We start from the raw sequence: 27,156 nt of genomic DNA, 5'->3' as shown, positions 1-27,156 counted from the left end.
TAACTGATAAAAGAAATCGACTTGCACCCAAAACCGTAGATAATATAATATTCCTGAATTCTATATTTAAGACTAACTAATATGGCAAGAAGACCTTAGAAACTTAAAAAACAAAAATATACAATGATATTGAAAAGTAATTTTGTGCAATACCTCAATCTTAATATATATTTAGAAGCTATACTTATAATATATACTTGTATCTTTGGAGTTGAATCTTATGTATGTACATAAATCTTGAAGTAAATTTTATGCTTATTATTTTTATTTTTTACCGAAATTAACTGAAGTTTGCTATTTAGTTTTTTGATAATAATTCATGTAATTTTTATACCATTAAACTGACGTGATTTTTATTTTTAATTTTAATTCCATTGAAAGGAACTAAATTATCATTTTATAAAATAAAATGAAATATTATAAGTGATAACATATTAATGTATGTAAGTATGTATATGTGATTTTTTTAATAATAGAGAAAATTAACACAAAATATGAAAATCCAGTTTTTTATTTCATTATATCTAGTCATTATTTGAACCAGTTACAAAATCCTTGTTGTTATACAATAATGTAATAGTAACTCTTACTAATTTCATAATGGATTTCTTAGCCTTTGGTTCATAGCGTTACGGCTCAAGTGGCTCAAGTGGCTTGCGCACAATTGAGCTTCTTCGTATATTCACAAGTGTTTTGTATTCATGAATGTCAGAGAGTCCTAAGCAAAGATTCATAAGTATTGTGAGCTCATAAGCAAACACTTGTGAATATATGCTTCATACAAGCTAAGCAGCTCACAAGCCAAAACTCTCTCTCTCATAATTGTAAGTGAGTAGTATTCACACTTATACTCATTCCGTGAATAATTTGCTTGCTTCATACTCAATTTTTCGCAAGTGGCTCAAAGTTGTGTTTAACTTATTCACTGCAGATCACTGATATGTATGTGGTACACCCGGAAGTTCGAACATCTTTATTGACCGATATTTTCGATCAAAAGTCAACTATAGATAAGAATATATAGAAAGACGAAATTGTTTACGACTTGGAGGTTATGACAACTTCGAACATTCCTATGTTACAGTGTGAAAATGAGCGAAATCGGACTATAACCACGTATATTTGTGCCTAAAATGAATAAAATTGGACGAAAACTTTCCTTAAATCTCATATAACTAACAAATGGACCGATGGAATTGCTCCAGCTTTAATCCTGTTGGTCTGCATTTTAGCAAGATCAGCGCAAGCCCTTACTATCAAGAATAGAATACAATAATTTTAGGCAAATTGCAGAAATATGAAATTTGCGGTTATATCCGAACTTAGCGCTTCTGTAAATTGAAAAAGTTTAATATATTAGGTTTCTGAAAATTTTTAAGTAAAGTTAAATTAATAATTCACAATGTATTTTCTAAATGTTCTGTAAGGTAATTTAAATGTAAATTCGACTGTGCCAAATAAATAAAATATTTTTTTTTTCGGTCCCATATCAAAATTTTGTTAAGAGTCACGAAAAAAAAATTGTGTCAAAATTTGAGCCCTTTAACTTCATTTTTCAGTTAGCGCTCGCATAAATAAGAATTTTCGTCAAAAAATGTTTTTTTTTTGGTTATAGATAATTTAAAATACCAAATATAAAAAAACCCTTAGTATGGTTTTGTAGGAAATTAAATTCAACACCGTTTTTTTTATTGCTCATTCAATTACAATTTGTTCTATGATTTTTATTTTCAATTATTGATAAACACTCATTAAACTTCTTTCCAACGAAAAAAACAAACCAAATCAATTTTTCTAGGAATGTTTATGATCTAAACAAGTAGTTATTATACTTTAATAAATGTGAATACTCTTAAGCTGTTAATATTTTTTATTTTTAAAATAAAAAAGTTTATGCTAATTTTATCTTTTTTTGCTTTTGTCCTTATTATTGTGTCAAAGCTTAGTAAAATTCATGTTTAGAGTCAGAATTCCACAAATCTTCGATTTTATGAAAAATCATTGGTGTGTTAATAGAAATAGATAGTTACTATTTTATTATTTTTATTCACATGTTTCATTAATTGTTAAGATCTTACATCTTTTCTCTAAAAGATCCTATGTCCTCTGACATAAAATTATCATGATAAACATATTTTTGATCTTGTAATAAAAGAGGCTGATATGATCTTTACTCGAATGACTTTAAGTCAATTATGAAATCCAAGCCAACATATTACTCACATAGATTTCGTTTATTACATTTGGGATATTTTTTGCGATGTTCAGCAACAACTTGTAATAAAAACTGCTTCTGTTTTTCATCACAAGATAGTCTTATCATTATATTTATCGATTAACGCTACAGCTCGAAACGAAGGGAAAAATGCAGCACGTTCGCCGATGTTTTTTGATCGAAATTCGTGATCGAAGTGGACGTTCACTTCCAGGACGAAGCTTTTTGCTCGTTGGGCGGTGGTGGATTAGCAGCTGCGTGTATTGGTGTGTGTGTGGTGTTTTCTGCTGCTTCCAATTGATGTGTGGTGTGTGGGAAATCTGCTGTCTTCAGGTGTGGTGTATGTGCCAGTGTTGCTTGTGAGTGGAGTGCTGTGTGGTGTAGTGGCGCGTGAGGGCGGGAAGCTTAACTCATTTAGCCACAATTAAAGTATAAAAACTATTTGTTTAGATCATAAACATTCCTAGAAAAACTGATTTAGTTTGTTTTTTTTTTCGTTGGAAAGAAGTTTAATAAGTGTTTATCAATAATTGAAAATAAAAATCATAGAACAATTTGTAATTGAATGAGCAATAAAAAAAACGGTGTTGAATTTAATTTCCTACAAAACCATACTAAGGGTTTTTTTTATATTTGGTATTTTAAATGATCTATAACCAAAAATGAATGAAAAAAAAAACATTTTTTGACGAAAATTCTTATTTTTGCGAGCGCTAACTGAAAAATGAAGTTAAAGGGCTCAAATTTTGACACAATTTTTTTTTCGTGACTCTCAACAAAATTTTGATATGGGACCGAAAAAAATATTTTATTTATTTGGCACCGTCTAATGTATATAATTTAAATCTAATTCACATTATATAGTATACTTATGTATAACGGATATATAATAGTAATTGATTGATAAATGTTTTTCGTTCATTCAGACGTCGTGCACTGCAAATATCTGATGGTATCGAACATATTGGCAATATACGCTGGGAATTGGCGGGAACTCTGCTACTCGTGTGGATCCTATGCTACTTCTGTATATGGAAAGGAGTAAAATGGACAGGCAAAGTAGTTTACTTCACTGCACTATTTCCATACGTCTTGCTAACTGTATTACTTATTCGTGGTATAACCCTTCCAGGGGCATTAGAAGGAATAAAGTTTTACGTGATACCTAATTTTTCAAAACTTACGGAATCAGAAGTATAAAGTAACCAAAAATATTATTTTATCATGTTGAATAATTAGATATGGCCATAGGTATGGATTGATGCGGTTACACAAATTTTCTTCTCTTATGGACTTGGACTTGGAACATTAGTTGCGCTTGGCAGCTATAATAAATTTACAAATAATGTATACAAGTTAGTCTTACATATGTCGATCATTACAAGATCACGAGATAATAATTATAATTGTCTTTTTTACTTTTTAGAGATGCTTTAATTGTATGTACGGTTAATTCAAGTACAAGCATGTTTGCTGGATTTGTGATATTCTCCGTTGTGGGTTTTATGGCAAACGAACAGCAAAGGCCGGTTGCAGAAGTAGCTGCATCTGGTATGATTAACTTATAACTAAAATAATAAATTTTCTTTAACTGCACTATTTTATGTTCTACTCATATTGTTTAGTAAGAAAAAAATTTTATAAATTTAGAAATACAATATAAACAATGAATTAATCTATTTTTTTTTTTTATCCAAGTGGACCCATCCACGCTTTACTGTGGCTGATAGAGATAATACTACTACTACCATCTATATGATTTCTATAAGTTGGATTATAACTATTAGTTAATGAGATATAACATTTTTGTGAAGCAACTTGTGTTAGTTTACAAAAAAATGGATCATAATGCATTTCGAGTGTTTATAAAGCATTGCTTTTTGGGGGAAAATACTGTTGAATTTGGGCTCAGGGAAATCCACCGAGAAAGGATATTTGCTAAGCTTAAAGAAGCGAAACCTCTGTGCAAAGTGGGTGCCTCGCAAGTTCACAGTCCAACAAAATCAACGAATATCTGATTCTGAGAGGTGTTTAAGTACTATTCAATCGTAATAAAACCGAACTTTTGCGTCGGTGTGTGACAATAGAAACATAGCTCCATCATTTCTCACTGAAGTCCAATCGACTGTCACATGATGAACCGGTTCTCAGACGAAAAAGTCGGCTGGAAAGGTTATGACATCAGTCTTTTGAGATGCACGTGGTATAATACATACTTAACGACTGATTACTGAGCCAGATATAATCTATTTCACTGCGTATTTGATTGCAGTTCTTTTCTACTATTCCAAATACTTAGCAGTTGTAATATTTTTGAGGAAGAATCTGTTTAATATTAATATATTCAAATGATTATGATTTAAAATATAATTTTTGTATTTATTAGTTGTATTAAATTTTAATATAAAGAGATAAAAAGTATCCTATGTCCTTACCCTGGTTCTAAGCTACCTCCAGACCAATTTTCAGCCAAATCGGTTCAACCGTTCTTGAGTTATAATGGTGTAACTAACACAACTTTCTTTTATATTATATATATAGATTTAGAATTCACTAGATGCATGAACAAATTTCGTACATTTTAACAGTTTTATCACATTCTATTATTTATGAGGATCTTCCAAAAACTTCGATCTGATCTCACGTAATTTTGCAAACTATATTCACATGACATGTACAATGCAATTTTGTACCAAAAATGTATTGTAGTTTTCCAAAACTTTCCTTAGTTCACATATGCCCTATGTGTATATTAATGTAGATAACATGAATTTCCTAGGGAGATATCTGAGATTTTAACTAGGCTATGACAGAACATAGAAAGATAATTGGACGGGGAGAAGAAAAACTTATGTCGATGTGGGTTGGCTCACCTGTTACATATATGCAATAATAGGTCGGTAAACAATGTGTTCATTCAAAATTAAAATAGGTGTGTTTAGTAGAATTGAATTCATTTGTGCGCTCTTCGTGAACATACAGTGGGTTGCCAAATTATTAGGGACAGTCACAAAAATATGGTATAAGTGAAGTATTGGTCTTTTTTAGTTATAAAAAGCTTTAATAATAATAAAAGAGTAATTTACAAACTAACATAAGAACAAAAAAATAAAAATAATTATTTCAAAAATATACATATGAGCGAGATAAAATATTTCTGATTAATAATCAGTACTTAGTCACATTTCCTTTCGCCACAATGAGTGCTTTAATCCGTCTGGGCATACTTTCTATGCACGTTAAGGCACTTTCTTTAATCATGGGGTTGTAGTGCCATACATTTATTAACTTTTCAATCAATTTTACCTTGGTAGTTATTATCTCTTTGGCAATTTCGGCCTTGGTAATCTGCCATAAATTTTCTATGGGGTTCATGTCAGGTGAATTGCCAGGCCAAGGTAAAACTGGAATGTTATAGTCTGCCAGAAATTTGGTTATGCTTCTTGCTTTATGACATGGCGCTGAATCATGTATAAAAATGAATACCTCACCGTCTGTGAACCAATCCTTAAGTTGCGGTAACAGTCGTGTTTCCAGAACTTGTCTGTATTGGTCTTGTCTCATGGTACTCTGGACAATGTAGAGACGTCCAACCCCTTTAGCGCTTATGACAGACCACACCATTATTTTAACAGGGTGTTTAACCCTCTCCACAATGCAGTCAGGGTGATATTTTTCGCCTGGACGTCGCCTGACGAAGCTGCTCTTGTCGGCCAGAATTTTATATGTTGACTCATCTAAAAAACATACCTGAAAAAAAAAAAACAAAGTTGCTTATTATTTTCAAATATATGATTTAAAAAATGGTGTAAGATGACAGTAATAATAATAGCTGACCTTACTCCAGTGCTCGTCAGTCTTCTGGCGGTATTTTTGGGTCCAGGCATCTGTTAACCGAGGTTTCTTAGCAGGACGATGACCAGTCAACCCTTCTTCTGCTAACCTTCGCTGCACAGTTCTTTTGGATACTAGTACTCTAGACTCTTGGACTAATTGAGTTAAGAGCCCAGCACTTTTCTTCCTGTTTTGCAAGCAGATGTCCCGAATTTTCCGGTCAGATCGTGATGTTGTTATGCGTTTTCTTCCACTCTTGCCTTTTCTTTTTGGCGAAAGTGACTGATTTTGATCCAAACTAATCTTTATTTTATTCACTGCTGTCTTAGAAACTCCAGCTAGTTCTGCTATCTTCCTTTGCGAATGGCTTGTGGCCTGGAGAAGAATTTTAATCTCTGATTTTTTCCTTGGGGACAAATCACACCCTCGACCCATACTGGAGCAAAATAAAAAAATATTATAATGAAAATCGGTCCAAATTCATTATTTTTTAATAATACAACTATGATACTTACATTTGATCTGCGTTTGTTGCACAAAAATGATAAAAACTTTTTTTAAATAATTAATTTCAACTTTCACTAAAATACGTGTTCAGCACCCTGCGAGTCTACCGTTAATAAAATATTTTTAGAAAGTAAACAAATACATTAACTCTCAAAATCTACTTAAAACTGGAGTTATCAAGATGTGGTGAACGCAAAAAGTACTTTCCTGTAAAGTTGTTCCTCTTAAAACCGCACTCAACTGCGCCCAAAGGAACAAATTGGTAAAAAATACGACTGTCCCTAATAATTTGGCAACCCACTGTACTTTATTTCAATGCTTTGACTCAGTTGTTCAAGTTGATTAATACTGACATTTTACAGAATCTATAAAATTAGTTACTAACTGAGAATTTATAAAACCTTAATTATTTCAACTATAAATATTATTTTAATCATATTAATGCATCAATAGGCAATGTTAACTCTTAAAAATGTTTCACAAAAAAAAATTGTGCTGCTAGAAGAAGTAATGAAGGGCTAAGTTCGACTACCAACCAATGATGCAACCAAACATCTTATAGTCTCGGAAACAAATCAAATTAAGGTGTTTGCAAAACTTTAAAATAAAAAATATTGCAAAAAAATTCAAAATTCGACAAAATAGTGAATGGGTTAATAAAAAATGTACATCTTTTAACTTATATTAAAGACTCGCTTAGTTTTACAACCATATTTTACTTTCCATTAGCGAAAATTGTACTAAGATAATCATCAAATGAGACATATGTGATATAAACTCAACTAAAGAAACTAAATCCTATATGACCCGTTGATGTTGAAAACGTCACCCAAAAAATCGGAATTGATTACTGTTTAGGATTGCACTAAACACTCAAATTAAACTCGTATAACGTATATGTCTGCACTGGAATAAAAACCACGATTCACTTTCAATATAAATTTATTTTCTCTATTTGGTACTCTCCAAGTACCATCTAATGCATTTGACAACTGAGACTATTCTATGCTTAACTCAAGCTTATATAGAAAAATAACATGTAAGCGAACTGGCGAAAATAAGAATGTTGTTATTGCATACGGAACAATGGTCTGACCAAAGAACAGTATAATCGTATGATGTGCCAAGCTAAAACGCATCACCTGATAACCGTGCGTCTAGTTGTTGTTGTATACTGCACAATGGTCTGACCCAAACAACGGTAGAAATGCTAAAACGAAAATGAGTCTGCTGATCATGGTGATGCCAGATTGGGCAGTGTGTACCTTGATAATGGTGATGCCAAATTGCACAGTATAAATCATATATTAAAGTTAGTGAACTTATTATTAATCGTTAACATTCCTCCCCGGCTGAACCGTTAGGGTTCAGGAATTCGCGATTTGGATCAATAAGACGACAAATCTTTTGCACTGGACGTTGACAGTGGTGTTTAACGAAAAGTCCTTCAGGTGTACGTTTCTTACTGTTATATTCAACAGTAACTATTCGTACCAATCCGTCGCTGCCAGGATGAACTTCAGTGATGCGACCTATGCGCCAATGCGTGGGTGGTAGATTCTCGTTCTGAATCAGTACTACATCTCCTGGCTGGAGATTCTCACGTCGACCTTCCCACTTGCGACGCGCCTGTAAGCTGGATAAATATTCACGGTTCCACCGCTTCCAAAAATGCTCGAACACTTTCTGTAATTGTTGAGAATATAAAAGACGATTTTGTGGAATATCATCAATAGGTGTTGAGTTGCATATAAATTTCTCCAACTTTGCAGGTCTTGATGTAGAACTCGGCTAGCACCTACAAATTGTGTTCCGTTGTCGCTATAAAGGATCGAACATATTCCACGGCGGCTTATGAAGCGATCAAACACATCGATAAATGCCAGAGTTGACAAATTTTCCGCAAGTTCGATATGTACGGCCTTTGTAGCCATACAAATGAAAATCGCTCCGTAAGTTTTGCTCATTGTAGTCGCTCGCTTTCCTCCATGACGAACGTTGAAAGGCCCGCAATAGTCCAACCTGGTATGGGTAAAGGGTGGGGCAACTATAACTCGGGATTTTGGAAGTGACGACATCTGTTGCTGCTGAGTTACTCGGGAGTGTCGACGGCATATGACGCACTGATGAAGATATGACTTTACAATCCGACATGCATGCATAATCCAAAATCGCATGCGTAAGTACTGCAGCATTTCCTGTATCCCACCATGGAGACAGCGCTGATGAGCATCACTTACGAGAAGGTTTGCCAATGAACAGGTATTGGCAAGAATGATGTTTTTGCTCATACGGTAATTCCGAATTTGTTAACCGACCACCAACACGCAGTATGCCTTCTTCGTTCAAAATCAGGTTCAGTGGAAGAAGCTTACTTGACAAATCGATGCTGGAACGAGATTTAAGTGCTCTTATTTCAGAATGATACATTTTACCTTGGCTTTGACGAATATGCGTGATTAGTGCCCATTCTTTCTCTTCAGCAGTAATCAAGTCCTGTGATCTCTGATTTCTAAACGTCGGCATGATACGACGAAGCCGAGCAGTTGTATTCAGTAAGACACTCAAACGGCTAAACCTTGCTACCAAAGGTATTCGTTCTGCATGAAAGGATGTCATCAGTATACCGTCCCCGCTGTTAACGCCAAGATGCACCGTTAACGGACGGCTTTCCCCATTAAAAATTTGATTTTCCTCAGCGGTGAGACTTGGTAAAGCGGATGATGATTCATTAACCGCATGAATAAGAGGAGGTCCCTTCCACCAAAGGTCGTTCCCCATGATTGCTATCGATGTAATTCCACGGCTGGCGCAGTCAGCAAGATTGTTTTCTGAACGAATGTGTCGCCACGCGTTTATGTCCGATTTTGATTGTATAAAAGCTATCCTATTTGCGACATACTGTTTCAATGAAATGGGTGGCCGCCGAATCCAATGGAGAACAATTGTTGAGTCACTCCATAAAGTGTAAGCTGTATCTTCCATTTGCAAGGCGCGACGTATATTGTTCATAGTTGTAACCAATAGCTGAGCTGCTGAAAGCTCCAGGCGGGGGATAGTCCCTCCGTTAGCGCTGGTATTTTGTAGGTAAATAACTGCGGCGTAAGCTTTGGTACTTGCATCGCAGAACCCATGTAGTGTCGATACAGAATGTTCTCTGATCCCCAGCCATCGTGGTATTTTGGTCCTTTCGAGAGCCTGTAGACTGTTCCGGTATTTCATCCAAGTCTCTCGAAGATTATGTGGTAGAGGCGTATCCCAACTCAGTTTTGCCAACCACAGATTTTGAGCAAATATCTTGGCCGTCACGACAACTGGTGCCAGCATACCCAGAGGATCTACAACCTTGCAATATCACTCAAAACAATCCGTTTAGTAGGAATTGTGTCAAAGTTACATACCTTAACCTTGAAGAATAACGTATCAGAAATAGGATTCCAGTGAAGGCCCAATACCGTTGTGCTGGAATCGCTAAAATTTATCTCCGATGCTGACGCCTTAGAGCCACTGATTCCTTCCAGGGTCTGAACGCAGTTGGAGTTCCATTTGTCTAACTCAAATTTACCTTGTTGAAGAATGGCATCAACGTCTCGTGCACGGTTGATGGCCAGTTCTGTCGTGTGGACACTTTCCAAATAATCATCAACATAGAAGCTATGAAGGATGCTGTCTCGTGCTGCGGCTGCCCGGCTGACGTCAGCGATCACTTTCGAATTATCGTATGCACACTGTCTCAATGACCTAATAGCATTAAAAGGACTGCTCGCCATACCGTACGTCACTGTCTTAAGTTGATAGGTACGCAAGAGTTCATTAGGGCCCTCCCTCCAAAGGATCTGTTGCCATTTTCGATGCCTGGAGTCCATCATTACCTGTCGGAACATCTTTTTGATATCGGCTGTGAGAGCTACCGAATACCGCCGAAATCGATGAAGTATGTCAACCAGGTTGTCCTGTAGCTGTGGTCCACTTATTTGTGTATCGTTAAAAGATACACCGTTTGTTGTTTTAGACGATGCGTTAAACACTACTCTGAATTTGGTCAAAACAGCATGGTGAGGGATGTAATAACGGCTTCCCATGTCAACTGGAGGAGCATCGATTGCTTTCATATGTCCCAAATTAATGTATTCCCTCATGAACTCCACGTATTTCGCCCTCAGTACATAGTCGTTTGCCAATGTCCGCTCTAGTTTCAAAAATTGCCGAAGTGCCGCCGAATGTGAATTTCCAAGTGGAGGGGCATCAGATCGAAATAGTATCTGTACTATATATTGACCATTCGGATGTCGCGCAACCGTACTTGCGAAAATCTCTTCACATTCGTCCACCTCCGCCTTGATGTTATCAGGAGGCTCCTCTACTTCCCAAAATTTTCTTAGAAGTTCATCGTTGGTAGAATCATCGGAAACGTCAATGAGTGATGAGAAAAGGGTTGACTTCGACTCGTTCGATGCTACTGGCCCTAGCACTACCCATCCCAGACGAGTGTGTAATGCACATGGTTCGTTATGAGAACCGACGACAACATCGTTTAATACGAGAGCAGGCCAAATATCTGCGCCAATCAGTAATTCTACGGGACCTGGTATACCGAATTCCGGATCAGCTAAACAAAGATCCCTTAAGTGATGACTGGTCCGGATGTCTATATTAGTAGAAGGAGCCATAGACGTGATTGAATCAATGATGAACGCATCAAAGCTGATCTGGAACTTCTCGTCCACATGAGACTGCATACTAACTCTGACAACACCTTTGGTACGAGTTGAAAGGCTTCGATCAATGCCCTCGATTTGCAACTCGCAGGGACTTCTAGGAAGATTCAAAACAGTTACTAATGATTCACAAACGAAGCTCACCTGGGAACCGATATCGCAAAGTGCTCGACATTCCTTTAAATAACCCTTACAGTCAGCAAGAAGCACGTTTGCCATTGCTAAGAGAATAGTCCGGTCACTCTGTAAGAGAAATGACTGGACGTCGCTGCTTGGTCATTGTTGTCGAGGAAGTACCTTGGGAGCCACTATTGGTGCTGTAGCCGACGCTCCAGGAGTAAATCTGGAGGAAGTACCTTCAACGCTCCTCTGCTGGGGCCTTCTACATAGAAGAGTATTGTGTTTCTGTTGGCAGTTGAGACATAAACCAGATGGACAGTCGCGATTACGATGGCCGGCCTTGAGGCAATTGAAACATAATGATGCCTGCTTCACCAAGTCCCAGCGTCCGTCAAGTTGAAGGTTACGAAACGTTTGACATTTCGTAATGCGACGAAACTCATTACAAGATGGGCAATTCGTTGCCTTGTCAGATGCTACCAACGGATTAAGAATTTTTTCGGAGTTCATAGTCAGATGCGCCTTCACGACACGACTGGATGTGCGTCCGCTTAAAATATGTGGAACAATTGGCGCCGATGTCGGCAGGTTTGCTGCACGCTGTTCCACGAACATGATCACTTCTTCCATTTTCGGAATTTCATTGGATTTTAGGCTCATTCCCCACTCGGTTCGAGTAACAATCGGCAGTTTCGGTAGTAGCAGTGGTACGGCTATAGTATCCCACTGTTTTACTGGCACATTCATCAATTCAAGCGCTCTGAAGGAATTACGTACACTATCCACAAAATTAAGTAGCGTAGCTCGAGATTCTGATGGGTGAGTTGGTAAGTCTAGAAGATGCTGAACATGATGCTCCGAAAGAGTACGGGGGTTGTCGTAACGTTGTTTCAGTTCAGCCCAGACTTCTTCATAACCACCTGTGTACAAACCACCGACTAAAGGAACATTTTCCGCCTTCACATATTGTCTCAATTTTCCTAGTTTATAGGTGGACTGCAAGTCACTTCTGTTGTGAACCAGCGTCTCAAACATGTCCGTCAAAGCTCGGAATGGAGACGGGATCCAAACGCATGTCTGGTGCATGGCTGCATTCCTGGATGGGAAGTTCGCTAAACGCTGACATTTTGCGTTTTAGTTTGATGCAAATGTTGTTAAAAATCTCCTCCGTTGAAGCGAGCAAATCATCATGCTCTGCCATCTCGCCTCCATGTGCGCTGGACACGAGGGCAAAATGGTTGTCCATAAAACGAGAGAAGTGTTGTCTGGCACTACCCAAGAGCTGTTCACTTTCAACACAGTCTGGATGGTAGTTCTCCGCTTGAACTTGCGTCCAGATGCGCAAAATAGATGTGCGCGCTGATGTACGCAAGTTTAATGCTGACATGTTATAAGCAATTTAAACAATATACACACGTCCTCACAGGAGGCACCAAAAATGTTTAGGATTGCACTAAACACTCAAATTAAACTCGTATAACGTATATGTCTGCACTGGAATAAAAACCACGATTCACTTTCAATATAAATTTATTTTCTCTATTTGGTACTCTCCAAGTACCATCTAATGCATTTGACAACTGAGACTATTCTATGCTTAACTCAAGCTTATATAGAAAAATAACATGTAAGCGAACTGGCGAAAATAAGAATGTTGTTATTGCATACGGAACAATGGTCTGACCAAAGAACAGTATAATCGTATGATGTGCCAAGCTAAAACGCATCACCTGATAACCGTGCGTCTAGTTGTTGTTGTATACCACACAATGGTCTGACCCAAACAACGGTAGAAATGCTAAAACGAAAATGAGTCTGCTGATCATGGTGATGCCAGATTGGGCAGTGTGTACCTTGATAATGGTGATGCCAAATTGCACAGTATAAATCATATATTAAAGTTAGTGAACTTATTATTAATCGTTAACAATTACATTGGGAATATGAGGTTTGGGCTAAGGTCTAGACAAACTTCATACTTCGACTAGACAAAAATTGACTATTATATTAACAGAATATTGGTTACGAAAACTCGCAGATTGACAGATATGTATCTATTTAGCATAAAGTCAATTAGAGTAACAGGTCGACATTCCACACATCATGTATTACATGTTTTACTAGGTATACTCAGTATCTGAGTATTGAAAAGTTGTAACTCGTTTTCGACTACTTTTAGATGAGGTGGCACACCTTGAAAGCACTGTTTGTGTAATATTTAGATCCAATATCTACACTTGCTGTGGTTGTACATCAATTACACTAATTTTTAAACCATTTCACAAAGGTGTCAAGATAACGTTATGGTTTAGTTTTTATTTTATTTGGAAGATGAGTTGCTTATATATGGCATTTAACTTAGACTCAATGAGTTACATGTAATCATACTGTAACATCTCCACTGTAAAATTTAATTCTTCGCAAAGTTTTCTTATGCGTTAACTCTCTTCTTGTAATTTTTATTGGTATTGATAATGAGCACACTAGAGAAAAAAGCTTCTTCAGCAAGCTATATTAAGCTCGAGACTTTTTTTTAGATGTGTGTATTAAACCTATTCAGGAGCGAGGCCACCTTAAATTCCAAACAAACTTAAACAATATGGGAATCTCTTGCTCTTGCAAGATTGCACGATGACAAAAAATGTAGAAATCTTATACCGAAATGCGCAATGTCAAGAGAGCACCCATTGCAGAATCTAGTGATATATGAACGGCTGATTCGGTCAATTTATTGAGAATGACTATTGTGAATTAGCGCTGCTTCTGCATTCATTCTTAACAAAAAACTGTAACAAATCTTTATAATTTAAGTAGAAATTATAAAATCTATTTAAAACTCACCTTCATCAACAATTTAACGGCACGGAAATAAACATTGGTTTTGGGCTGACATATTTTACAGCCATTGCAAATAATTTGCTGCGTGTGTTTGTTATTGTGCCGTTGCACCAAGAGGGAAAACTCTGCAAGTCGTGCACCGTGCAAGCGCAAGAGAATCCACCTAATGTATTTTATGGCTCTCTTAACTTAATTGTTTTAAAGTTTGCTTTTATATTGTAATATTTATATGTTCGGTCTTTACAGGTCCTGGTTTGGCATTTTTGGTATATCCATCAGCAGTGTTACAACTACCAGGTTCACCCTTATGGTCTTGTCTTTTCTTTTTTATGTTACTTCTTATTGGACTTGATTCACAATTCTGTACAATGGAAGGTTTCATTACAGCTATAATTGATGAATGGCCACAATTGTTACGCAAACGTAAAGAAATATTTATTGCCGTCGTGTGCACCCTGAGCTATCTTGTTGGTCTTACATGCATTTCGCAGGTAAGTGTATTACTATTTAACTAAAGTATTCATAGTGAAGTAGTGGTTCCAGGTCTATAAACCTAGCTTTATACAATGCACTAAATCTAGTGATTTTTCTTTGGTGGTGGCGCTAGAGATTTTGAGACTGATCAATGTGTGGGTCCATGCGGGATGATTCGGTTGGTGGTGTAAAAAACGTACTTCCGTTAATGGCTGATAAGACCCGTTTTATATTCGTATATTCTTTAAAACACAAACACGAAATGTTAGATAAAATCAAGGTAGATAGATAAATAATTGAGGAATGCACCGCGACCTTAGGTCTATTGTGCCCTCTCCTAACTCACAGGGACTCACATAGTCGATTAGCAGATGCTCCGGGGTTTCAGGCTCGCTGTCGCAATACCGGCAGTTAACGCAAGAGGCTAGTCCCATGTTAAATAAGTGCCTTTTCAACTTGCAGTGACCGGTGTAGAATGCGACCAGAAGCCTGAGTTTATCCCTTGGGAGGTTAATTATTGATTTAAACCTCTTTTGGTTGTACCCCCAATTAGCAACTTGGCATGTCGCATACCATGCACCCGTTGCCAATGTCTTTCTCTGCCCACTCTTTTTTCCTTACGGAGCAGCTCCTTCACGGTATGGGGGCCACCCCAGTAAATGGTTCGGGCCCTACCATATTTGTGGAGGCTGCGGAGCGGGCCGGCTATACCTCTATGACCAGGCACCCAGATTAGGTGCACCTGGTTCCTTTCAGCTAGGCTGTTCAGCCGATCTCTACACTCCTGCACTAGTAGTGATTTAATCTCGTACGAGGAGATCGCTTCTAGTGCCGCTTGGCTATCGCTGAGTATGGCTATTCGCTCATTGCGATACTTGCGATGGAGGTTTATCCCTATACACCGACTTATGGCCAAGACCTCGGCCTGAAAGATGCTCGGATAGCTACCCATCGGTATGGAGAGCTTGGTGCGTGGACCTGCGATCCCTGCACCCATTCCTTCCGACGTTTTCGAGCCGTCGGTGTACCACTTTAGTGTGCTATCTCTCAGCTTCAGCTCAAGAGTGGAGTCGTTTCACTCACCCTTGCTGCCGAGGGCAACCTTAAACTTCTTCGTGAAGTTGATAGTTTCTGTAATCCTGACTTTCGGGAGGAGGGCAATTGGAATATTGCCACTTATCATCTCCATCCTCTGGGACGAGATTATCTTGCCTTTACCACATCCCTCTGCCATTATTTGCAGAAGTGAGTGCTTGGCTACTTGACCGATCACTATGTGAAGCGGTGTGAGTTCCAGCAGGACCTCCAGCGCTGCCATTGGGCAGGTTCGCATAGTGTCATGCAGACACATGCTAGCCGCTGAAGCTTCGATAATTGGGTTCCCACCGAAGCCTGCGATGCTATAGAAGCCCAGGACACCGCCTAGTATGTGACTATCGGTCGCACAAGCATGGTGTACAATCACCTAACGATCCTTGGCTTGCATCCCCAGGATTTTCCCGCCAGCCGATTGCACACCATTAATGCCTTTGTAGGCTTGACTAAGGTCTGGTTCACATGCTGCTTCCACCGCAGAGTAGAATCCAGCGTAAGACCAAGATATTTGACCTTGTTAGTCATCTCGATCTCTCTACCACCAAGTGTAAGATTTCTGAGGCCGGGTAGGGACCTACGCCTCGTAAACGGGACGACGGTCGTCTTTGAGGGGTTGATACCCAGTTCAACTCCTCTGCACCACTCTTTTGCTAGGTTTAGACCTCGTTGCACCAGGTCACAGAGGGTGTCCTCAAATTTGCCTCTAGCCATGATCACAATGTCGTTCGCATACCCTTGGTCTCAGCGACCCTTGTGCGCAGTACAGCCTCTATCCATCTATGCACCGGTGCCGCCACATTCCTTCCCTTCAGTGCCATGGGTAAACTTCTGTGAGATGTGTTGTCAAAGGCACCTTCGATGTCCAGGAAGGCGCATAGCATCACTTCCCCTTTCTCCAGTGAGCTCTCTATCTCAGAGGTCAGCTGGTACAGAGCCGTATTGGTGGATCTTCACGCTCTGTATGCAAGCTGGCCGCATGCATGGGTGCCGTCTTCAACGCCTTCGACCTTATATCATGGTCTATGATCTTCTCCATAGTTTTTAGTAGGAAGGTGGTTAGGCTAATTGGCCTGAATGATTTAGCCAGATAGTAGTCCTTTCTTCCTACTTTGGGTATGAAGATCACCGCAGCCGTCCTCCATGAGTCAGGGATGTACGCCAATGTGAGGCTCTCCCTCAGCAGCCGAATCAGGTGTGACAGAAGGATCTGCTCACCTCGTTGTAGAAGCGCTGGGAAGATGCCGTCCACTCCTGGAGACTTGAATTTTTCAAACGAGGCCATTGCCCACTTGATCGAGTCCGCAGTGAATAATTGTTAAGCGATTGCCCAATCAGAGCGGGATGGCCTGTGTTCAGTTTCAGGTGGGCATCTGTCTACCGGAATAGTCTCCGGGAAGTGAGCTCGAAGCTCTGTCCTCCGCGCTGGTCGTAAATGTCCCGTCACTCCTGTTGATAGCTAGCACTGTGTCAGTCTTCCCTTTAGCCAGAGCCTTGTGCAACCGAACCGCTTCTGGTGTGGAGGAGACGTTTTCACAGAATCTCCTAAAGCTAGCCTGTTTGGCAGACCTAATCTCCTTATTATATAGGGTTAGGTTACCCCTATACTCTTCCCAGACCCCTGTACGTTTTGCATTATTAAATAGGCAGCGTACCTTCTTCCCGAGGTCTGCGAGTTTCCTTGTCCACCAGGGGCAGTTGCGCCTTTCTTAGGGGCAGCTGTCATTGTACGCGTTAATGATGGACCCGTTCAGCGCAGTCAACCTACTTTCCATTCTTGGGCCCGTGACGCTGTTGTCAGTCGGCCTCTCCCTGTACAGTTCTTCGTCTAGCCTCTCCCTGAAGGCCCTCCAATTTGTCCTCCGAGGGTTGCGTCTAGGGGGGTGTTGCTTGACCTCTACCTTCAGCGTAAACCTTACAATTCTATGGTCTGACAAGGAGGGCTCCGTTGAGACTCTCCATTGCGAGACCAATCCGGTTGCAGGCTCATTGCTGAGGGTGATATCCAACACCTCCCTCCTGCTTATAGTTATGAATGTGTGTTCACACCCTACATTCTCTATCACTAAATTGCTACCTACTACGTACTCTAAAAAAGACTCACCTCTTACGTTGCAGTCGGTACTGCCCCATTCCGAGTGGTGAGCGTTAGCGTCGCAGCCAATGATAAGGAGAAGCCTGTGCCGTCTGCAGTGCTCCACCAACTTTTCCACTACCTCCGGGGTGCCGTTGCTGCCTCCTCTGGGAAGTATGCTGACGCCAGGACGAAGTCCTTGCCTTCAGAGTCCTTGGCCTGCACTGCCACCAAATCCTGCGTCAGGAACTCTGAAATACAGAAGAAATCAATGTTATTCCTGACAACTATACATGTCCTAGGACTCTCGCTAGAGAGATCCCAGATTACCTTGTTTGTCTCCGTCTTGAGGCCTTTAACTTCTCTCTGTGGACCCAAGGCTCTTGGATGAGCAGTGTGCCCAGTTTCTTCGCTGTGAACCTGCTTGTTATGATCCATCCTTTCATATCATCGATCTCCTCCATTTTGCTGCTGACGACGCGCCAGGACGAGATGTTGAGTCCCCGGTTCTGGTTTTTCACCAGACCCAAGGCGAACTCATAGGGCTTGTCCCCGCACCGAGGGAGGAACTTTGTCACGTTATGCATGATTGGCAAGTTTTCCGCCCTCTTCGCGCAAAGGACAGGGCCCTTCCAGGCTCTCAGCTTTGGAGCGTACTCTCTCAGCCAGTCGGCGGACCCCTCATCCATGCAGTCCACCTGCAGCATACCTCCTCTGAACACTACTCCTAGAAAGGACGCCGCGTAGTCCTCTCCTCTGAACACCTCCTCTATGAGGAGGTCCTAGAGCAGGGTGAGCTCCTCTGGTTTCAACGACTCCGCCGGGTAGTTAAGAGGCAGTACAGCCATGCGGTCCAGATGGTTGGCCCCCGGCTGCCTTTGGATTGATGCCCCGCAACCTTTTAAGGCTGGGGGGCTCCTGCGGCGGGATTTGGCCGCTTTTAAGCTTTGCGGCTTGTGCATACGTGTCTGCGGGCAGGGCCCTGCTATCGCCACGCCCTGCAGTCAGAGTGGTGCTGACCGGGCCACGGTTGCTGGTTCCGCTGCCTTGCGCGCGAGCTGACACGTTTTTGTCGTGCCCCTTTGCCGGGGATGCGTTGCTCCCTTTGCCTCTATTCCTGGCTAGAGCTTCCGCTACCTCCAGAGTCTTCCCGTCACGGAGGTACCGTAGGTACCACTTCATGGTGAAACCGCTCATTTCCTTCCTGTGTGGATCGTCGCACCCGCCGGCCAGCTTCTGGGAGGGGATTTTGCCCACCTCTTCTGCGCCTCCTCCTTCTTCTTTTACGAGCGCCATCAGGCTCTGCCTGATGTGACTCACCCGAGTCCGACCCATTGCGCCTTCCGGCGGAAGTCTCGGCGGCGCTCGTTGCTGCTACAGCCGCACCGGGCGTTTTCGCCAGGTGAGCGCCGCTGCAAGAGGGCACGTCGTCATTATCCTCCCAGGCGTGCTCTTCAAACAGCGACCGCTCCTCTGGCGAAAGAGCGTCAAGGAATCTAAATCTCGTAACGATATCTCGACGCGGTAAAGCCACAGTTACTCCCCAATTCGGCCCGATGTAGGGGAGGCTCCATTAGAATACAGCCACATTTACCTCCTGGCTGCAAAATATCCAATGAGCGCAGGAGTCGCATAACACCCTGGATTAGGAGGTGGTAGCTCTTAGTTAGCGCACGCATGCGGCACCCGACATCCCACATGGTCAGCACCAACCATACTGGATTGGGGGGCGCCGAGTATGCCTTGCGCCTAAGCCCCTGCACCACGGCAAGGTGCCTACCATTCGCAGAGGTTAAAGAGGATAAAATCAAACAAATGGTTTAGTGCCAAAAACAAAAGTAAAAATGATTCGTAGTGACTACGGCAGTTTGTAATAATGTGTTTAACAAATTCCTGAAAGAGGTTGGTATTATGTGACAAAAAACGGTGTGTCACAAAGCCTAAACCAGGGATAAAGGGATGCCCAACTTATTCCAGTGTGAGGCTCAATTTAGGCATTTAAAGTAAAACCTACAAAATTTATTATGTTTAAAAATTATTATATTGGTAGTCGAAAAAGTCTTTTCGTATCTAATCAAAGTTCAACTTATTTTTCTGTTTTATACTTATACTAATAAATAAATAAACATATACATATATACCATTTTGGTCGACCACTCTTTGCAATTTTTCCGCTAGAGACATTATTCCATTAATGTAAAACTGTCATCAGTGTAAATCGAAATTTCCAGAACGGAAGCGAGCGAACCATTGTTGTGCTACACGCACATTGAACATTGCTCATTTCTGTGTCCGGGAATTCTTCTTCTCTAACTTAAAGATTTTGTTCTTAAATTTCAAATGCATGTACTTGATTGAATGCATTATGAAGCTGTTGGGCACGCTTATGCCTACTCATTTCCTTCAAACAATTCTCTCGATGTAAAAAGACTTTTTTGCTTTATCGAACATTTAAGTAATTCAGTTTCATATATTGAAGGAGTAAGGTGCTGAAAAAGTTTGTTGCTATAAAGTGTGGCACCCTAACAACTTCAGGAACCTTTCTCACAACCATTTTGCTCGTATCTAATAGCGTAATGAGCGGACAACGTGTGTTTCGGTATTCTTCGTAAGCATCATCCTCAACACTTTCTCCATTTTCGCTCACTTTTTTCGGATAGAATTGTTCAAGCAACATTGCAAACTCTGTAAGGTTCATATTGGTAAAACCGTAGTCGGGAGATTGTAATGGACGTTTTTGATATCTTTCAAATATATTACTATAATAACCAGTTGCGTGTTCGCTTCTGTCGAATTGCAATACTCTCCAACGCTGTTCTAGCTTTCTTGTGTTCAGAAAAATGCAGCTTCTAGAACTGTCCCGTGATGGGATACGACGAAAGTCTATATGCACATTCTACAGCTGATACTTGTCGTTCATGAAGAATCTCCATACATATCCTGAACAGTTTGCGTAAAATATCAGTGTCCTCGCGTTGAATTTGCTGTATATATACGTAATATAGTACGGTATCGCTTTGATTGATACGCAAGGCTGATTACCCATGTTGCCTGCCCACGTGTTGGTGTTAATTATTTATCCAAGCATCTTCTTTCGACGCTTAAGTAAACAAATCCGACCTCCATTACGAAGTAAATCATCTGAAGAATGTGACACAATTCATGTCTCGTCACTCGTTGAATCGGCATCTTATCGAGGTATTATTTTTAGTGCAAGTTTGTGTATGCCGATGAATTTGACATTTTTTAACAAATTCATGAAGCTCTGGATCTTCTTCTTCTAGAGAAGTTCCACACCAACAATTATTATCCAAAAGAAGTTTTCCTTCTTCTGAGTTAGGTCGATTCAAATCACCATATGAAGATGAGGACTACCCCGATTCTGGAATTTAATACGCCACTAATAGTCTTTCACTTTGCCGGCAAACACATAATCATTGTTTTTTATAAACTTCGTTAGAACATATACTCTTACCATGAAATGTCGTCTCAAAATTACTGGATACTTTTCGATAAGTCTTTGTGTCTAACAAATATCTAGCGTTCTAAGATCAACTTGAGCCCTACCATCGGCTATTAACAAAGCTTTCCGTTGATCTAACCAGTTGAGATTTTTCGGAATCGATCTCCAGTAGTCGAAGTCGATTAAGAATCGGTTCTTGACATTCGAAAAATCGATTATTTTACGAGAAAACTCGATTCTCGAGTAGAATCGGAATCGAGTTTACCATCCCTACTGGCAGCCATCGGGGCACATATAAAACCTCCGCACAGTAACCACCACAAAAAAAATGATTTTTTTTCTATGTAATTTATATGGAAAACAGAAAATTTGAAATAGGCACCTCTTAATGTTAATATTAGGAGCTCATCTTTTGAGTGACTTTTTTTACACTTTTTCGAAAGTTTTGAGCCTGTTTTTCAGTTGAAAAAAAAGGTTGCCTCAGAATGGCACACCCTAATATATATGCATATATATATAACCCTATATCTATCTCGTTTAGTTTTAGGTGATATGTACAACCGTTAGGTGAACAAAACTATAATACTCTGTTGCAACAGGTTGCAAGAGTACAAATTTGGAGTGATCTACTACTCCTACTCGTACTAACTATTTCATTCATTATCTTAATTCTTATTAACTAATAGGTTTGAAAAAGACTTATTTGTAACAAAATAAAAAATAAAATAAAAAAGTAAAAGAATTCAATATCTTATGTTGATTTGTAGCACCTCAAAGAAAATTTCTAGCAATAATTTTTAAACTTTGAAGTTAGGTTCAAATTTTCTTTTTTCGTCTTAATCCATAAGTAAAATTTTAACTTATTGAATAATATCTTAGCAGCAGCCACGTATGATCGGAAGCTTCTAGTTATTATTGAAATGTAAACAAATAATAAACTTATACATATATACATAAACATAAGTTGGGTTTTTGTCAGTTCGCTATAGTTAACTGAACCGTTGCACGAAATGAAAAATGGCCTGAACCACTTTGAAGGGAATCCAATGAGGGTGGTTTGTAAACAAAATTTAGAAAAAGTTTTAATTGACTTACGAGCGTAAATTTCCAAAAAGTGACTTTTCCATACAATTCTGTTTTCAATTTTTTTGTTTTGATTTATAACATTAAATTAATTGAATTGATCAATTTCGGTCGTATGATTTTTTATTTCGGCTATTCAAAAGGAAAATTATTCAGTGAAAACCTTATGTGTGTTTCGTACAAAAGAGTGAAATTTGTTACGATGCCACGAAGAGGTTGTACAAGTACATTGGGCTGACGGATTTGTTTGTTACATTCACTTGTGATGCAAAATGGGCATAAATTATGGAATTATTGATTCGCAATCAATCAGCAAGCGATCGTCACGATGTCACAGCACGGCTTTTCACACAACAGCTACGATATTTGACGGACTTTTTCTTGAAGCAATATGGTGCTGTTCGATGTTGGATGTACTCTGTTGAGTGGCAAAACTTCATGGTTACACAAGATCAAATTGATGAAATCATTTCTGCAGAAATTCCTAATCCAGAGATAGATCCAGAATTATACGAAGTAATGAAAACCAATATGGTTCATGGACCTTGCGGACACCACCATCCCACTTTGGTTTGTATGTCTGACAATAAATGCACAAAGCACTATCCATGTGCTTTTCTTTCTCTATCGACGTAGTTCACCAGACGACAATGGTAAAACATTCAGCATTAAACTTAGAGGAGTGAATGTCGAAGTCGACAACACATGGATCGTACCATATTCGCCACTGTGGCCTATTTCACATTCAAAACTCATGTTAATGTTGAATATTGCAGTTTGGTGAAATCGATCAAATACGTTTGCAAGTACAAGCAAAGAAAGCAATTTGGCGGTTATTGGCCTTGAGCGATATGAGATCAACACGTATCAAATATGTTGTGCATCTCGCAGCTCATTTGAAGAAGGCCAAAGAGTGTATTTCAACCCAGAGAATACAGTTTAGCCAGCGGAAACACCGCCAACAACAAAATTGATATTGACGAGTTTTTTCTCAACTTGCGTCAGTGATCCGTTTCCGATAACATTACTCTATTCGGGAATGCCTTGATATTATACATAGAATGCATCGTCGAAGAATTAAGATAACAAGGCCAAGCAATATATTAACATCTAGGTGTGTTCTTTGCTAATGCATTAGGACTAATGTATACAATCCAACCGAAAAACGACGATTGCTTCTACCTTCGGTTGTTACGGATTAATGTACGCGGTTCAACTTTATTTGAACTATTGCGTATTGTGAATGGTACGGTGTGCAACTTTTTGGGAAGCATGCCGGCAATTACAATTGCCAGCGTCAATTATGGAATACGAACAAAAGTGACATTGCCGAAGACATTTCACATCGTATTCGATAAGAATTGGAAATGGGCGAATTTCGGTTTATATTTCCAGTAGGTTGATATCAATTTCACCTGCCTTTTGTCAATTCCCTTCAATGAAAGATGAACTCATCACGAACGTTTATCCGAACATTGGCCAAATTATCGTAACTACGATTGCTTGAGTAAACGCGCAATTTTAACTATGTTAATTATTTAAACTGGAAGATTCAAGGTCAAATTCCGTGATTCCCGCTCATTCAAATCGATCGGTTATCTTGACAATAAAGACGAAGCCGTGAATTATCAAGTAGAATTTCTAAAATCTGTGGAGAGGCTTCGTATGCCGTCCCATCATTTGCGTCTCAAAGGTGAATCTGTCTTTATTATGTTTCGCAATCTTCATGTAGAAAAATCGCAAATAAATGATTTTTAACAATATAATATCATCTTTCTTTTCATTTCCAAACACATAAAGAGGTTTCACATAGTCTGATAAAGTTATAAATTATAACGATCCGAAAACATAGCGTTCAGAATTGTATTTGCGTAAACTTATTTTAGTATGCAATCCTACAACAAATTTTTTAAACCAGTATACAAATTTATGATTTTACGATGCTTTATGACACGTTGTGAGCACCCCAATAATTTCACGCAGGACAACGCCAGCGGGGAAAGCTAGTATCACTATGAAATAAAGCTGCGAAACTGACGATAGTCGGAATACTACATAGTTTAAAAACGTAATATCGATAGTGTTCCCCTTGAAATCCATTTACTTGTCGCTGGTTTAAATTAAGAGGTCCTGGCTTTGTACACTGCGCTTTTATGAAATAATTTCCGGATTTATTCATTTTTTTCCCAGGCAACACACAAATAATTATTAAAGTTACTTATAAAATTGTTCATATAAACTGCTCTGAGAGTTTACTAATTTTAAAACCGTAAATTTTGTATACATCACGAAAATTTATACTTCAAATAAGTTTCGGTTGAGTACTTTATTTGTCAAAAATTCACTTGTTTTTGTTTAAAAATAGTAGTTTGTTGAGTTTTTAGCCTTTAGTACTGTTCTTTCATCAGATATTAGCAATCCGACTTGGCTAAACATTCTCTTCGACTCTGTAAAATTACGTTAATTAACGTGATATTCGTTTATTTGCACAAATGTCTCGACAAAAGTTCTGAATTTAGGCTGCCTCTATAAATAACTACGGTTATGTGAAGGTAGCATTTCAGAATGTTACAAAATTGTTACTTAATTGTAAAGAAAATATAACTCATACGTTATTTTAAAAATTGTCTGTACTTACGACAACATGCAGGGAATCAACCCAAACAAGATTAGATGATTCTGAGGTTCCTATCTCTGCAAGGCTCCTATCCGTAAAATCAACGGTCAATTATCCAATAGCGCTAACAGAGATTTTCGATCAATGTTCAATAATTTTCTAAAGGCTTGTCAACCTGTCCGAAACTTTTGTGTACGTGAGATCGTTCACCCATTTTCTTATGCATAGAGTATATGAGTGGAACGTAGCCGTGACTAGCAAGGCTGTTATCCAAAACTAAACTACATATTAGGGTGCTTCAAACAAATTAAAATTTTTTTTTTTTAACTCTTACCCCCTCAAATTTTAGTGATTGACAAACAAAAAATCCTCCCTCAAGCCAGGCGCTGTAGCTTAAACCTAAGGGGTCGCTAGTTTTTTTTTAGATTCCAATACATTTTACTTAGGAATTTTCGTTTTTTCATTCAAACTAAAATTTCACCAACTAATTTTCGTTTCTCAAAAATAACCATCACATATTCAGAAAGTTCACTTTTCAAATTTTAAAAATTTCTGCGAAAAAGTTTGATTATCTCAACTAGACAATTAAATATAGTGATTTGAAATTTGTAATTTTTTCAATAAAAAGAAATAAAGTTTCTGAGAATAACAATTTTGTCGCGGGAGTATTTAAAGTTTGAAAAGCCAACTTTATGAATATGTGATGGCTAATTCTGAGAAACGAAAATTAGTTTGTGAAATTTTAGTTCTGGGAGGGAGGATTTTTTGTTTGTCAGTAACTAACATTTGAAGGGGTAAGAGTTAAAAAATATTCAAAAATTTTCTTTTGAAGCACCCTAGTAATGAAATTTTGCAATTTTATGAAAAATGTTGGTAAGTTTATTCAGGGATCGATAGTCAAAATAAACTATGGATAAAGAAAAGGGTCAAAGCAGCAAAAAGATTAGAAAATGTTACAAAAGAATTCAGGATTCATTATTCGAAAGAATAGTGAAATAAAATTTGTTCAGTTAATTTTAGTAAATCATCACACATTTCGATAGGTGGAAAGTCGGAAATTATTATATACATTATATTTGGAGCGGAGAAAAATAATTAATTTTTGCATTACTGATATAGTTACTTGTATACTTGAATACATAGTTTCAAGCAATTTTATTTATATAACTCAACAAAAGGTTTATTAGAATAACGAAACGCAATATCTAGTATTTTGGAGTTGAAATCTTACGTATCTAATTAAATATATGTGTACTAGCTGACCCCGCATGCGTTGTTCTGCGTGAAATTATGTGTTTTGAAATGAAAAGAAAGTTCAATTTACGTTGTGTTAAAAATCATTTCTTTTCGATTTTTCTAACTTTTTTTCAATGTAATGCAGTTTGATAAACAACATTTTTTGGTTTCTATTCCGGTGCGTAAATGTACAGAGAAAATGGTTTTCCAACTCGGGAACACGCCACATATAACTGGCGCGCACTCATGCAATAGTTACGATAATGTTGGCATAAACATTCGTGATGAGTTCATATTTCGTTGAAGTGAATTGACAGAAGGCAGGTGGATTTGATATCAAACCACTGACACCGAAATTTGCCTATTTCCAATTCTTATAGAATACGATGTAAAATGTCTTCGGCAATGTAATTTCGTTCTTAATCCAAAATTGACGTAGATTTGAAGGCTGATATGTCAAAATGGTCATCGCGAAAAGTGTGCGAACTTCAGTGGCATGCGAAGTAGCTATCGAATCGTCCATGATTTGATTCCATTGATTATCATATTCTTGCAATTGTAATTGCTGGCTTGCTTCTCAAAAAGTTCCACACACTCTACCATTCACAGTACGCAATGACTCAAATAAAATTGAACCACGTACATTTATCAATAGCAAACGAAGGTATAAATTCGTCCTAAGGAATTAGTTGAGAACACACCTGGTTGTCAATCTACTGGTAGGCCTTGTTTTCTGCGTAACTATTTCTGCGACGATGCATTCCATGTATAATAGCAATTTCCGAATAGAGCAATGTTCTCGCAAACGAATCACTGACGCAAGTTGAGAAAAAGCTCGTCAATGTCTATTTTATTGTTGGAAGTGTTTCTGCTGGATGTACTGTA

At 38.8% G+C, this 27,156-nt stretch overlaps 3 protein-coding genes across 9 annotated transcripts in view; 1 reads left to right on the top strand and 2 right to left on the bottom strand.

Annotated features, from left to right (window-relative positions):
• LOC115066076 (sodium- and chloride-dependent GABA transporter 1) overlaps nucleotides 1–27,156 on the top strand; it is a 373,293-nt gene that overhangs the window by 235,246 nt on the left and 110,891 nt on the right. For all 7 annotated transcript variants that reach the window (XM_049459653.1, XM_049459651.1, XM_049459648.1 and 4 more), the window contains 4 exons: nucleotides 3,142–3,409; nucleotides 3,467–3,570; nucleotides 3,642–3,766; nucleotides 14,479–14,723. In XM_049459653.1, coding sequence (XP_049315610.1) covers nucleotides 3,142–3,409; nucleotides 3,467–3,570; nucleotides 3,642–3,766; nucleotides 14,479–14,723 — 742 coding nt within the window. The remainder of the gene's footprint in view (nucleotides 1–3,141; nucleotides 3,410–3,466; nucleotides 3,571–3,641; nucleotides 3,767–14,478; nucleotides 14,724–27,156) is intronic.
• The window catches only part of LOC125779124 (craniofacial development protein 2-like), a 245,945-nt gene that overhangs the window by 109,015 nt on the left and 109,774 nt on the right, over nucleotides 1–27,156 (bottom strand). The gene's annotated exons all lie outside the window — the stretch shown is intronic.
• Nucleotides 9,895–11,493, bottom strand: LOC125779111 (uncharacterized). Its single transcript, XM_049459672.1, has one exon. It carries the CDS (start codon nucleotides 11,491–11,493, stop codon nucleotides 9,895–9,897), a length of 1,599 nt encoding a protein of 532 aa, XP_049315629.1.

Source organism: Bactrocera dorsalis, chromosome 6 (genome assembly GCF_023373825.1).
Source record: "Bactrocera dorsalis isolate Fly_Bdor chromosome 6, ASM2337382v1, whole genome shotgun sequence".
In the NCBI taxonomy this organism is placed as follows: domain Eukaryota; kingdom Metazoa; phylum Arthropoda; class Insecta; order Diptera; family Tephritidae; genus Bactrocera; species Bactrocera dorsalis.
This window is presented reverse-complemented; position numbering and strand designations above follow the sequence as displayed.

Coding starts and splice junctions, on each gene's coding strand:
- LOC125779111 (XM_049459672.1), bottom strand. CDS start 11,493: ATGGCAAACGTGCTTCTTGCTGACTGTAAGGGTTATTTAAAGGAATGT.